The sequence below is a fragment of the Physeter macrocephalus genome, chromosome 16 (assembly GCF_002837175.3).
Source record: "Physeter macrocephalus isolate SW-GA chromosome 16, ASM283717v5, whole genome shotgun sequence".
NCBI lineage: Eukaryota > Metazoa > Chordata > Mammalia > Artiodactyla > Physeteridae > Physeter > Physeter macrocephalus.
The window spans coordinates 94,768,410-94,783,542 of record NC_041229.1 but is presented as its reverse complement, the minus strand read 5'-3'; the positions used below and the strand labels follow the sequence as shown (position 1 = coordinate 94,783,542).

General features: G+C 39.8%; 1 protein-coding gene across 2 annotated transcripts in view; it reads right to left on the bottom strand.

Annotated features, from left to right (window-relative positions):
- HSD17B12 (hydroxysteroid 17-beta dehydrogenase 12) overlaps window positions 1-15,133 on the bottom strand; it is a 174,045-nt gene that overhangs the window by 59,016 nt on the left and 99,896 nt on the right. For both annotated transcript variants that reach the window (XM_028500815.2, XM_007126406.4), the window contains exon 4: window positions 7,826-7,933. In XM_028500815.2, coding sequence (XP_028356616.1) covers window positions 7,826-7,933 — 108 coding nt within the window. The remainder of the gene's footprint in view (window positions 1-7,825; window positions 7,934-15,133) is intronic.

The window sequence follows — 15,133 nt, the reverse complement described above, 5'->3', positions numbered from 1 at the left end:
GAGTTATTTGTAGTGACGTGGATGGACCTAGAGTCTGTCATACAGAGTGAAGTAAGTCAGAAAGAGAAAAACAAATACTGTATGCTAACGCATATATAGGGACTCTCAAAAAAAAAAAAGGTTCTGAAGAACTAGGGGCAGGACAGGAATAAAGACGCAGACGTAGGGAATGGACTTGAGGACACGGGGAGGGGAAACGGTAAGCTGGGACGAAGTGAGAGAGTGGCATGGACATATATACACTACCAAACGTAAAACAGATAGCTAGTGGGAAGCACCTGCATAGCACAGGGAGATCAGCTTGGTGCTCTGTGACCACCTTGAGGGGTAGGATAGGGAGGGTGGGAGGAAGACGCAAGAGGGAGGGGATATGGGGATATATGTATACGTACAGCTGATTCACTTTGTTGTACAGCAGAAACTAACACATTGTAAAGCAATTATACTCCAATAAAGATGTTAAAAAAAAAACAACAAAGAGAAAAGTATCTTTAAAAAAAAACAAAACCAGGGCTTCCCTGGTGGCGCAGTGGTTGAGGGTCCGCCTGCCGATGCAGGGGAAACGGGTTCGTGCCCCGGTCCGGGAAGATCCCACATGCCGCGGAGCGGCTGGGCCCGTGAGCCATGGCCGCTGAGCCTGCGCGTCCGGAGCCTGTGCTCCGCAGCGGGAGAGGCCTGAGAGGCCCACGTACCGCAAAAAAAAACAACCAGAAAAAAAACAATTTAAAAAAGCAAATAGGAAAGAAAAGATGCTGTAAAGAATTTGTCTGGTCTCTGCCACAGATTCCTGGGCTGGAAATGTCTAAACCCTTGGAATGTCTTTGCTATTCAAGGCGGGGCCTTTGGGATCACACCTGAGTTTACACTAACGAGATGAATCAGCACAGGCTTCCTAGCTGGTGAACACAGATGTGTGGAAAGGGTGATGAGTCCTGACTCCACAAGGAGAGGGCTCAGAAGCTCTGTGTTTGGACGCCTCTCGGACTGTGCCTTATGTGTTTGTTCACTTGGCTGGTCTTGATTTGTATCCTTCGCAATACAACTGTAATTTTAAGGGTAGCAAATTGTCGAACCTGAAGGGGTCATGGGAATTTGTAGCCAGTTGGTCAGAAGTGCAGGTGGCCTGGGCACCCCCCAACTTGTAGCTGATGTCTGAAGTGAATGCAGTTTAATTGGAGACTGTGTCCTTGAACTTGTGGAGTCTACACTACCTCTGGGGTGGTTAGGGACAGAATTCAATTGTAGTACAAAAGGGAAGTTTTGGGAAGTACCCTTCACCCCTAGAAGGCATGAAAATCATATCGTGGAATAATAGAGAAACTCCACCCTCTCTGCAAACGATCATCCTACCATGCTCCTGTAATCCTTTCCTACATACTTTAGAATAATAGCCTCTGTCCTTTCTTGAGCCTGAGTCATTTTATACCTGGGCTACAGGAAAAAAAAAAAAAAGGAAGGAGGGTATTTCCAAACACTTATCATTGTGCTCTCTCAACTAATTTCATTTTGCCCTACTATTTTTCATCCCCTCTCAGCACCCCACTAATCACCAACCTACCACTACAGTTTCCTCTTTAAGCCTCTCTTCTCCATTTCGAAATGATTTCTCCATGTCTTTCATTAACTAAAATAGTCATTTCCTCAGGGTGACTGATCCAGCAAGGAGACAGTAAACTGAATGTACTAATCCCAATAAGATGTAAATGAAGACGTCATTGCCCTTTCAGAGATATTTACATTTCAAAAGAAGGCAATTTAAAACTAATTTCTAATTAGTAAAGTTCCTGAAATTGGCAAGAAGATAATCTGTAGCGTTACACATTTTTAAACCCTCTGAAGAAGCAAGGCTCTTCTACTTGTAACTTCCTTCATCAACTGGGACTGGAAAGCCACATAACTTCCCAGTGAGCTCAAGATTTCTTCCTTCCTAGGGTTCCTAGAAAAGTTTTCCTCAACCCAGTTCCTGCAGGCTTGCGGCTCCCTCTCCTAGGCATGTATTTCCTCTTTCTTTGACACTGAACTATAAGGAAGCCATCTATGGATTCCAACCAAATTAATTACCTGGGAGTTTGCCATTTTGAAGATCACTGGTCCTTTCCCCCAAGTAGCTAAAAATACTCTTGGGTCTTTTGTTAAAAAGCTTTGAAAATTAAGTATAAACAGTTATAGAGTTGACTGATCTTAACTATTAATCTCTGCTCAAACTATCTTTTAAGATACTTATTCCCAACACTTAACTATTCTCCATCTCAGAACATTCAGGGAAATACTAGGTTGTAGGGGAGAAAAACAGAACACAAATGCTTCCCAAGTATTTCCCATAATCCATAAGGTTGCTTAGGCAAGGATAATCAAGAAGTATTTTTGCATTCAGCTGAGGAGAAGGGAAGGATACCAATTTAAAAATAACCCACCAAATACATTAATAGAACAATTATTCATTTATGAAGGGCACAGGAAGAAAAGAGAATAAAAAGGTCTATTCCAGATTTCACAATCAATGACTCTTTGCAATCAACTGACTTTTATTATTTATACATATTGTTGTTATTTAAATGATGCTTCCTAATAAAATTATGGGCACTGTGTAGAGATAGGAAAAAGTTGATGGGTAATAAATAGGCCTAAGACACTAAGCCATCACAGGTTGTCACCCTGTACCAACCGATTCTCTTGACTCTACAAGTTACATAAATAATGATAGTATGGGCTTCCCTGGTGGCACAGTGGTTAGAATCCGCCTACCAATGCAGGGGACATGGGTTCAAGCCCTTGTCTGGAAAGATGCCACATGCCACGGAGCAACTATGCCCGTGCGCCACAACTACTGAGCCTGCGCTCTAGAGCCCGCGAGCCACAACTACTGAAGCTCGCGTGCCTAGAGCCTGTGCTCTGCAACAAGAGAAGCCACCCAATGAGAAGCCCGCGCACCGCAACTAAGAGTAGCCCCCCGCTCACCGCAACTAGAGAAAAGACCACGCACAGCAACAAAGACCCAAGGCAGCCAAAAATAAAATAAATAAGTTTAAAAATAATAATAATAACAATAATGATAGTATGGGTGGAGAGGACCTTCATAGCATTTGGCATAGGGAAATTCTTGGTCTAGTATGAATTAAAAGCTTGAATAAAGCTATGGTTGATTTTTTTTAATGAATCACAAAACAAGTAACTATCTTTTTCCAGGGGGACTTTTCTATTTTTACCTCTAGAATAAAGAATGCCACTTTTTAAAAGTTAAAAAAATCATAGTGAAATTTGAAAAAAGTATTCTCTGTGGCATACTTCTAAATGCAAGGCTACTCCCCTGGCCTTGGTAAATTACGCCTCCTGCGATGTATTGTATGAAGTCCTCCAAACCAATCTGGAACGCACATGAGAGTCTCTCTTGAGGAATCAAGTGAGCATTATAGCAGTCATATTTTGTTAACTAATTGTTTGCTTATTGAAAGCAGGACTGATGTCATTTTCTCTAAACAGCTGAAGTTTTTTAAGTTTTCTCAAATCTGTGTTTCTTGGCCTTTGCCTGAGAGAAGACAGCAGATGCTTACTTATCTTACACACCAGAGTTAAGAATTCATTGTCTCAACCTTACGCATTTATAGTCTTATCAAGTGACGGTGACCTTTCAGCACAAATTCACACAATTCATGGCCATTTTCTTTCTGCTTATCTTGTTTTCAATAAGATAATGTTTCTTTCATAACCAATATCTTTAGCATTTTCCTTTGTAATTCTGAAAATATTAATTTTCTTTATTAAGCACGGACTATGTTTTAGTGGTTAGTGCTATTCAAACAAATGGAATGTACCTTGGTGATTTTTATTTCTTTTTATCATTACTGGTTTCATTAATACTCGGTAGACAAAATTTTCTCCTATGACTTAATATGGATTGCTAAATCTTACTAGAAATCAATGTACATGTTTGTTATTTTAGGGAATGTTATAAAGGTGAGACTGACATTAAGCAGAGGAGGAAGGAGAACAAATAAGATTATTTTCCCCTTATTAGACAGAAGGGGGGGTATGCGGGATCTGGATAGGGGGGAAAAGGGAAGAAATAAAGTGAAGGGGCTATAGGCCCAGGTAATCATAAAAAAAAGAAAACATCAACACCAGACCCCTTCCACAAGTTCTAGAGGGTTATACCCACACTAGAGAAAGAAATGTAAGATTTGAGTTGAAATATGACCTAGCAATAAGAGAAAATTTAGCTCATAAAGGTGTTTTAATAGTTTCCTCAAAAATCTTGACAAATTAAAATTACAATGCCATATAAGATATCTGCTAATAAATGTCAATATAATTATGCAAAGCTTATGATTAAGGAGACAGTTCTGGTAGAGTAGAAAGAAAACAAAATGTATAGCCAATTAATAGTATAATGTATGTGAAAGTGCTGCTATAAACTTTAAAGGAGTATGTAAACATTAGCTATAATTATTTTTATTATTGATCTGTAACCAACTTAGAAATCAAAAATTAAGTTGTCTGTGTATGTATGTCTCCATAAGTATTCAATCAGAACTATGTAATTACAATATAACTTCAAAGCAGGGTTTCTCTCAGCACTGTTGAGATTTTAGACTGATCATTCTTTGCTGTGGGAGTCTGTCCTGTGCACTGAAGGATGTTTAGCAGCATCCCCGCCCTGTACCCACCAGGGGCCAGTAGAACTTCCTCCTCCTCCCCCCTCAATTAGTGACAACCAGAAATGTCTCTGGACATTGTCAGACGCTGCAAAATTGCCCCCGGTTGAAAGCTATGTTAAAGCACAAGAAAAACTTAGAAATTACATTTATGGCTCTCCCACACAAACTGAGGATGAGAGACAGCCAAGATGAACTAGAGCTAGATATCCATCACTAGGCACATGTGGCTACTGAACACTTAAAATGTAGCTAGTCCACATTGAGATATGTTATAAATGTAAAACACACCCTAGACTTGAGATTTGGTATGAGAAAAAGGATATAAAATGTTTCAAAAAACTTTATGTGGACTACATGTTAGTGATAATATTTTGGATAGAGTGGGTTAAAATAAAATACATTATAAAAATTAGTTCATTTGTTCCTTTTTGCTTTCTAAAAATGTAGCCACTAGAAATGTTCAAATTAAATGTGTGGTTTGCATTATATTTCCAGTGGACAGTGCTGAACTTGTGCAAAACATTATCCCTCCTTCACACTATACGTTCCAGGCAGCCTTTGATAACAGAGAGCTCTGTCCCCAGTTTTCTCTTTACCTTCTCTCCATTCTCCTTGGATTAGCTCCAGTTTCCTTTCTTCAGTGAGATTACTACTCAGAGATGACTTACCTCCAAACTCTATCTCTAGTTAGGAGCTCTACCGGAACCTAGATCCATATGTCCACTATCGACTAAACAACCCCACTTGGACATCCTAGAGGAACCCCAAACTTAAATGATCCTCACTCCCAAAAAGGTTCCTCCTCCAGGATTCCCCATTTTATTAGATGGCACTACTGACACAGATGCTCAAGCCAGAAACCTGAAGGTCACCATGAGTTCTCTTGCAATCTCTCACAAGTAGAGTCCTGCTTCCTCTACTCCCTCAATATTTCTGGAATCATCCTTTTTCCTAACACTGGCTAGGCCAAGTCACCATTATTTCTCCCCATATCAACTCCATCATCCCTTTTACCCTCTTATTACACCCTGCCCTCCCCATCTCAACACTTAGCCCACAAGTAACTATTTTGGATTAGGGCTGTCTTTCCCTTTAGAACATTATACTACATAAAGCCAGGCGCTTTCCTGTTCACTGTTGTATCTCCAGTTCATTGACTGATGAATGAATGAATGAATAAAGAGGGGTGTAAACTGCCGACTCACAGGTTGCAATTTACTAAGGGGCTGGACTACAAAAGCAGTGGTTCCATTAGCATATGTGGCCCAGGAAAATATAAACCCTTCAGTCTAAATATCAATGCTTATGTATTGACACAAGTCCTAGGATTCTAGAAGTGGGGAAAAGGTGCTTGGGCACCATGTACTCTGTACCCTCATCCTTAACAGATCTATCTATTGTGCATAAAATCACACTGCAGACTTTCTATATACTGGGTCAGGAAAGAACAGCTGAAGAGTGCCTTTTATAACCCTCCAGCCCAGCAGTAACCTGATGCCTGACATCTTCCATTTTCAATGGCATAGTCCCAGAGTAGCTATAGTTTCAAAGTTACCCAGTGAAAAGCAGCTGAAATTTATACAAAGCTAAGAACAACTGTGATTAACTGCACCACTCCTGAAACAAAGTTAGTCTCCGCGAACACAAGTTCAAAATAAGTCTCCTCTCATTAGGGATCCTTGATCCCCCTCCTTGCCTAAGCCAGCCTTCACTCTCCAGTCCATGACTAGTTTGAAAGGGGTTTGGATGGACTATGGCAGTGTCTATCCTAACTAGGAAGTTACAGCTACTACTGACTTGGAATTTTTAAAAAGTTGAGAATTTTACAGATGTTAGCTGTGCTTTAGGTTAAGCTAAAGGAAGAAGAGCTTGTGAAAGACCCCGAGTAATGCATGTATTAGAGAATAACAAGGCGAAAATTAGACCTGTGTATTCATTCGTCTTTTGCTACTGGCTCTCCTATAAGTATGGGAATAGCTGTGAGGGTAGGTGGGGTGTGGTGAGGTGTGATATGGACCAGGCAGGAGCTGAAAAGATAACACATCAAAGCCAGGGTTAACCCCAGGTCCAATGGCACTATGTAGGGCTAACTTTTTTTTAATTGCCTTTTCACGAAATTATATAAGAGACCATTCTTTTATAGTATGAGGAAGACAGGCGGGGTCTTGAATAAAGAAAGGTTAAGAAACATTTTTTAAAAGTATTTTCTCTTCAGTGTTCCTCCTTTTATAGTCCAATAAAGAAAACAATGGCAATTACCAGGTTCCCACCAATGTAGGCAGTGGGATAAAGAGATTTAGTGAAGAAGTGACATTTTTCTGAACTAGATGCCCTTTTTCTTTCTAGAAATGAGTCAGAGAATGCTGGGTAACTTTCTGAAGCCTGTTTTTTTTTTTCTTTTCCTCAAAATCTGGTGAATCTTTTCCATAACAAGGACCCATACTTCCACATCTCAGCAGAAGCATCTGTTTTGGGCAATAAGGCAGCTGAGGTGTAACACAAGGGAGCAGGAGACTCAGAAAAAACAAACAGTGGCTAAATCTCTTGCGCAGTTCTCAGTCTCTACGGCAGCTTAGGCAAACCACTCATCTCTCTGAGCCACGTCTGCTCAACTGGGGTGATAGCTCCCCCAAGGGAACAAAAATTGATTCGGGGGTATGGTGTGAGCTCTTATCCTTTTTATGTATAAAGAACAGATATACATACAGCACATAAACAAGATACACGGTGGATCTGTGGTATTAAAGTCTCATGGGAGGGTAGACTAGGGGAAAATAATCTCTAAAAAGGCTCCTTGTTGGGGAGGGGGTAATATTGAACAAAAGGCTGAGACCCCTCTAAGCCTTTATTTCCTCAGCTGTAAAAATGGGTCAGCATTACCCACCACAAAGGATTATTATGATATAGCTATATCTAAATATATACAGAGAGAATGAGAGACTGGAAATAAAGCAGGCAGGGAAAACTACCTAAATTGTAAAATCATCATTAAAACACAACCCAAAACATAAAGATACAAGCGTATATAGATCCATATCATCTAATGATCACTTGTATTAACTAGACAATTTTCTTCTCACTAGTCATTTCACCAATTGAACACCTAACATCCAAAAAGAAAGTCCTAGTCAATAAATGCAAGAATCTGTAAACATGAAAAAGATACAAACCTAAAACACCAATTTCAAGACCTGCCAAGCTTGTTTTAATTTTATCATAAATATCTTCTGATGTAAAGTCAACAGCAATGGTCTTTGTTTCCACTTTGAATTTGTCTCCTAGGGAAAAAAACACAAATGGAGAGAGGAAAAATTAATATATGGCAATTAAGATTTAAGCATTTGATGACATTACCCTTTCAAACACTTTTTTCCCCCCAATTTTATATGAAATTTAGACCAGGATCATTTTAAGCGATCATGAGACCACCTAAGATATGCTATAGAGTCAACACAGTAGTTCTGCAATAAAAATTCCAATGTTATCACAGAGCTGGCTGAATGTTCCTTAATCAGTCCTCCTATAATCAATAATGATGACTTTTTAGAACCTTAGGTACAAATAATAAAACATGATGCATATCATAATATTATATACTCTTTAAATACCACTGGTTTGTGATTTTAATTGCAAACTGATACTTCATAATTTCAGGAAAAAGCCTTAAGTGTGATCTATTTAAACAAAAAATCCACCTTATTAAAGTGGAAATAAAATGAATATGATCATATTGGAATTTAGGAGCTTGGTTAATAATGAATAATCACTACATTTAAAAAACCACACAAAATGCATAGTAATGGAGCTACAAAGTGACACCAGAAAGACCTCAGTGTTCTACTTTGCACAGGACTGTTAAGGTCCAAACAGAGCTAAGGGAAATAACACATTCAGAAATGAGACCCTGGAGAAACAAAACTCATCTGAGGGAACATGTCATGTTGATTGCTGCCTTCACTAGTGAGCCGCTTTGAGAAGATGGCACGGACTGCGAGGTCACCCAGACTTGGGTACCAATTTGACTTCCACACTTATTTGCTAAATGACTTTGAGCAAGTCACACATCCTCTATGGGCCTCAGCATCCCCTTGTGAAAATGAAGGTAATAATGCCCATTAGTGCTATCAAAGGTACCAAAGTATTACCTTTAGTACTAACAATATTACCATGTACTGGCATACATGAGGCACTCCATAAAGACTCCAAGAATGCTTATTCTTTGGAACTTGATGAGAATTCAAAAGAATTAATTTAAAAATTCTGCTTCCAAAAATAAAATTTTCTTCCTTTGAAGTCAATGCCGGCTTATCACAGAATATACAGCGGTAATCCACATAGGAGGTTTCTGTTCTTGATCTGAAAGGATTTATGTCTAAAACTAAAGAGCTGGTTCACAAGAGGTTCTTTAGACTCAATGAAAAGTATCCACCCTAGATAGGAATCTATGAATAAACTAGAGAGGATATAACTGACCTGGAAAATACCTTATCTGGTGTTAAAGGTATACCTACTATTCGAATATAAATGAGTTATTACGTGTTCATGTAATTGACAGCCAGATACAGGTCTGTCATTTCCCACTAGCTGGTCTGACATGTCTTAGCATAAATGGTTCACAGAATTTACCACAAGTAAGTAAAGAACTCTACCTTTATTAGAGCCACCAAGTCACAAGAAAAAAGACCAAAATCAAAAGGCTGAAGGATACCTTTTATTGAATGTAAAACTTTATTCCTGAAGTAAAATAAGATGAAATTTATCTATTTATTTGAGGAAAGCAAAGTCTGTTTCCACACTAGCACGATATACTGACATTTAGGAAAATTTCTCTCTAGTAATAAAAGCTACCTCACAACCCCTGAGTCAAATTTACTTTTAGATCTCATAGGATTTGGTGAATGGACTTATATGGCACAGTCTTACATAGATACGCTACTTAAAAAAAAAAAAAAAAATTCAGAGACCCTTTTGGAAAGAATGTTACTTAATAAGAACACTCCAGTAAGCTCTTTCTTATGTCTTCACACTAGGATAAGCAAAATGGTTTCTGACATAAGTTTTTCAAGATAAATAAAAATTTGAACTTATACCTGAATTACTCTGAATCATGTTCTAGTCCAATTAACGTTGATTACCTTCCCTTAACTTTTCTTCACTGCCTCTATTGTGGGCTTTTCTTTCTTTCTTTCTTTTTTTAACATAGGTCAGCTCCTGTCACCCTCCTTGCAATCCTCCAAAGCGTTCCATCTCATTTACAGTTAAGAACCAAAGTCTTCAGCATCAGCCTGATGCTGAACTAATCTCCACCCACTTACTCTCCACTTGCTCCCCAGCCTTGGTCACAGGGGTCCTAGCAGTTCTTTAGACACAGGATGTTCTCCAAATACACTCAAGGCTTTTGAACTTACTGTGCCCTCTGTCTGGAATGCTTTTCCACATCCCCTGTCTCTGTTGGGTCTTTAAGTAAATGTTACCTTCTCAGAGAAGCCGTCATTGACCACCCTGTAAAAAATGCAGGGCTTCCCTGGTGGCGCAGTGGTTGAGAGTCTGCCTGCCAGTGCAGGGGACACGGGTTCGAACCCTGGGCCGGGAGGATCCCGCATGCCACAGAGCAACTAAGCCCGTGTGCCACAACTACTGAGCCTACGCTCTAGAGCCTGTGAGCCACAACCACTGAAGCAAGCGCCTGGAGCCCGTGCTCCTCAACGGGAGATGCCACTGCAGTGAGAGGCCTGCGCTCCGCAGCAAGGAGTGGCCCCCGCTCCTCGCAACTGGGGAGAGCCGGCGCACAGCAACGAAGACCCAAATCAACCAAAAATAACTAAAAGAAAATAAAAATAAAAATAAAAAATGCAGCCATTCCTCCCCAGCACTCCTTGTCCCCCCCTTCCCTGCTTTATTTCATTCCATCGTGCTTACCCCTCTCTAATATACTATATACTCTAATAACGCACGTGTTTGTTGTCATCTGCTCCCACCAGAATTAAGCTTGTGAGGACAAGGTCTTGGATCTGCTTTGCTCAGTTGCTCAACAATGTCACAAAGGCTCCAGGGTCCTTCCACCCTTTTCTCCTATTCCCCTAGGCTGGCTCTTCTTTTGGTTTCAAGAGAGCCACTGCCATTCCAAGCATCCATGCAGGCAATGTTCAGAGGCAGAAATAGGGCATCCCTGTTATATGTCCCTTTTATAGTGAGGAAAACCTCCTCAGAAGAATCCAGCAGACTTCCCTCACATTTCTTTTCCCAAGATTATGGGATATGTCTTAAAAAACTAAAAAAAGAGCTAACATATGATCCTGCAATCCCACTCCTGGGCATATATCTGGAGAAAAACATGGTCTGAAAGGATACATGCACCCCAATGTTCATTGCAGCACTATTTACAACAGCCAAGGCAAAGAAGCAACCTAAGTGTCCATCGACGGAGGAATGGATAAAGAAGATGTGGTACATATATACAATGGAATACTACTCAGCCATTAAAAAAAGAATGAAATAATGACATTTGCAGCAACATGGATGCACCTAGAGACTGTCACACTGAGTGAAGTAAGTCAGACAGAAAAAGAGAAATATCCTATGATATTGCTTATATGCAGAATCTAAAAAGAAATGATACAAATGAACTTATTTACAAAACGGAAACAGACTCACAGACTTAGAGCATGAACTTCTGGTGACCGGGTGAAAGGATGGGGAGAAGGGAGAGTTAGGGAGTTTGGGATCGACAGTACACACTGCTATATTTAAAATGGACAACCAACAAGGACCTACTGTATAGCACAGGGAACTCTGCTCAATATTATGTAACAACCTAAATGGGAAAAGAATTTGAAAAAGAATAGATACATGTATTTGTATAACTGAATCAACTTTTGCTGTACACCTGAAACTATCACAACATTGTTAATCAACTATATGCCAATATAAATAAAAACAATTTTTTAAAAAGATTATGGGATATGCATGCTCTTGACCAGGCCCATATACTGGCTTTGAGGATTCCGTGAACCATCCCTACCACTACCACCAAGTTGTGTGAATCAAAAATAGTAGTACATATATAAGAATAGGACAGAAAATGCCTCTCTCTGGCCAAGACAATTAGAAAAGAATTATGAAGGATGTTCTAAAAGGCTGAGGTGGAGATAGCTGGCTTCCTTAGGAACTAGGAAATAAATCTAGGCATCTTCCCTCTCCCCATAGTCTATCAGCTCTCATCTGACCCTGCCAAGAGAAACCAACACAGACAAACAAGAATCCTCAATTTTAAACATCAGTACAAGGATGTAATAATAAGCACCTGGAAGAGAAGTGGGGACCACATACACATAAAACAACCTTCATTTCCACCTTCGCCACCTCCCCTACCCAAGGTTCTTCATAAGACTACCAGTCCACAACTCAGCAAGAGCCCACCACCAGGGAAGAGTAAGAACTTCACCAAAGCCTTTGGAGACGTACTTCTGAGTACTCTGATTCTTGCCCACCACAGAGGCCCATGACATGACAGCCTCTGTCAAGTCTTTCCTCCAGGGTAGGAGCTGTGGTAAGTTAAAATAAATACCCTACAAGTGTGTGGAATAAAGATATACAAACAAGTGAATCTGAAGGTTGCAATGGAAAGAGATGAGTCACTCAACTGCCCCTTCAAGGAAATTCTGGTTACCCCAACTGCTGGGGTATCATCAGCAGACAGCTTTCAAGTGTCAGCCCCTTGGCGGGGGGGAAAGGGGAAGCAGGGGGAGGGGGTTGCCTCAGCTTCAGAGAGTTGCCTGGACCAAGATCATGCCTTTCTCATGACATCCACATACAATGAGTGATTGAGGTGACAGTATAAAGCCATTGGACAGCTTTTACTGCCCACATTCTGATTCCAAAAGTATAGTCTGTTTACTATCATATTTTTCTGTTCTTTCGTAATGCCCTAGTTTTAATTATTCTAACTTTAAGATAAGTTTTAATATGTCTAGTAGTGCAGAGCTCCTTTACTATTACTCTTTTTCAAAAGTTTATTGGTTTTCCTTACTTGTTTAGTCTCAGTTTTTATTGGGTTGCATTCAACATTTCAATTAAATTTATGAAGAATGACAATGTGGCGTTCCCTCCAGGCTCTCCATTTATTCAATGTCTCACAGTAAAATCTAGTGTTGTGAATTCTTAAAGAAATTAAAGAACTAAAGAATCCCATTATTAGACTACTACATACCATATGCAAAGATACTCCATACTACTGACTATTTGTACTGACTTAAAAACCCTTTGATATTTGAAATTGGATAGGCTAGCATCCTAGCTACTAGTTGTAGCCAAATATAATCATGCCCTCCTTCCCTTTTTTCCAGATTGAAATGATTCCAATATGGTCTTGGCCCTCTATCTCTCAGCCTAGTGGCTAAAACAAAAAACTAAGAAGCAAAATACTCTGATGATTGATATGAGCTGTTCAAGACAGTCAACTCACTAGAAATGGTGGCAGAAAATCACCTCTGGTTTAAAAAGTGGGGAATGAAGCTAAGAAATAGCTGGGCTGATACCATTCATCCCTTTTTATCTACTATTCCACTGAAAACCACATGACCACAATGGTGGAATATTAGAAAGCAAATATTATTCATAAATATAGAGCTATAACAATGAATGTCCTAACTGCCTTGAGTCAGTCCATCACTTCTAAGAATGGGTGCCCCACTCCTACACTCACATTGCTGATTTTTACTCAGAGGATCCTGAAATAGTTCAAGTCTGGAATCGACAGAGAAGGAACTTCTCTGTCAAAAGTAGTTTCAAGATGCAGCTAAAACACCTCTCAATATTAAACCTATCACGTGGGACTTCCCTGGTGGTGGAGTGGTTAAGAATCCGCCTGCCAATGCAGAGGACACGGGTTTGATCCCTGATCCGGGAAGATCCCACATGCCATGGAGCAACTAAGCCCACGTACCACAACTACTGAGCCTGCGCTCTGGAGCCCGCGAGGCACAACTACTGAACCCGCAAGCCACAACTACTGAAGCCTGCGCGTCTAGAGCCCGTGCTCCACAACAAAAGAAGCCACCGCGATGAGAAGTCCGCACACCGCAATGAAGAGTAGCTCCCACTTGCTGTAACTAGAGAAAGTCCGCGTACAGCAACAAAGACCCAACGCAGCCAAAAATAAATAAATAAAATAAATTTAAAGAAATAATAAAATAGGGCTTCCCTGGTGGCGTAGTGGTTGAGAAGCCGCCTGCCGATGCAGGGGACACGGGTTCGTGACAACAGTGAGAGGCCCACATACCGGGAAAAAAAAAAAATAATAATAATAATAATAATAAAATAAAATAAAAATAACACGTTTTTATGTTCAAACCTAGAAAGGTCATGAACGTATTCATAATAGCCTTATGTTTAACATACTTCTAGGTCTGGCCATCACTATTTTCATTTTGCTCAACAAATTGACATCTCTCCACTTTTCCTGAAGACTAGGATAATATATTGGTGGTTTATATTGATACAAATACCAGAAAAAAAAATCGACATCTCTCAAATTTAACAGTTTTGCTCTAAGAATAATCTTATAGGTCTTAGAAAGACTTTCCTCATTTTTTCCCCTGGTGTCTGGGGATATTAGGTCTGAGAATGCTAGAAAAGAGGTCTAATCTACATAAACTCATGTACTATTTATAATTTTTCTATTAATAACAACCAAAAATAATATATTGATTCTCCTTTCTTGACACATCTGCTCCAAATAAACAATCTGTCTTTCCCCCTAAGTTTCCCCCTATTCATTACAAAATTCTTATTACATTTATCCTTCCTCATCTTTTCCATATTATAAATTTCATCATTTAAGATTCGAGCTGTGTCACCACCTCTGTGGACTGAATTTTCATGATTCCCATTACCTCCAACGTAAAGCTACTTACTTCCTCTCGACTGTGCTCCTAGAGACCTTCTATATAACACTATTAAGCACTTCCCATAATACATTATGCAAAGAGTCTCTACTTCCTAACAAACACAATCAATTTGTTATCTTTGTATTCCCAGCACCTAGCACAATGCCTGGCATATAACAGAGGTCACCCAAATGTTTGTTGAGTGAATAAATGCATCTAGGCCAACACAGCTGATATATTAAAATCATCTCACTACTTCTTGAGCTCCTCTCTATAGAAATAAAACTACATGCCGGTAAGAGATGTCTGTGTGAGACATAATAACATAAGGTACTTAACATTAGGCTTTTTAAAGCATTAAGATATATTGAGAAACAACTCAGTTCTTCCATCTGTGCTGCCTGGGTTGGACTACCATCCACATGGAAGTAGAAACACTTTAGAGTAATCAGAAACCTTAGAAAACCATCCAGTCTCATGAATAAAGTACTCCAGGAGCTTAACTCAGGGGCACGGAGATGAACGTGGAAGATACTTTAGTCATGGGACCACTCTCCCTCTCCCCAGCCCTGAAAAAGATAATCAGAGGGA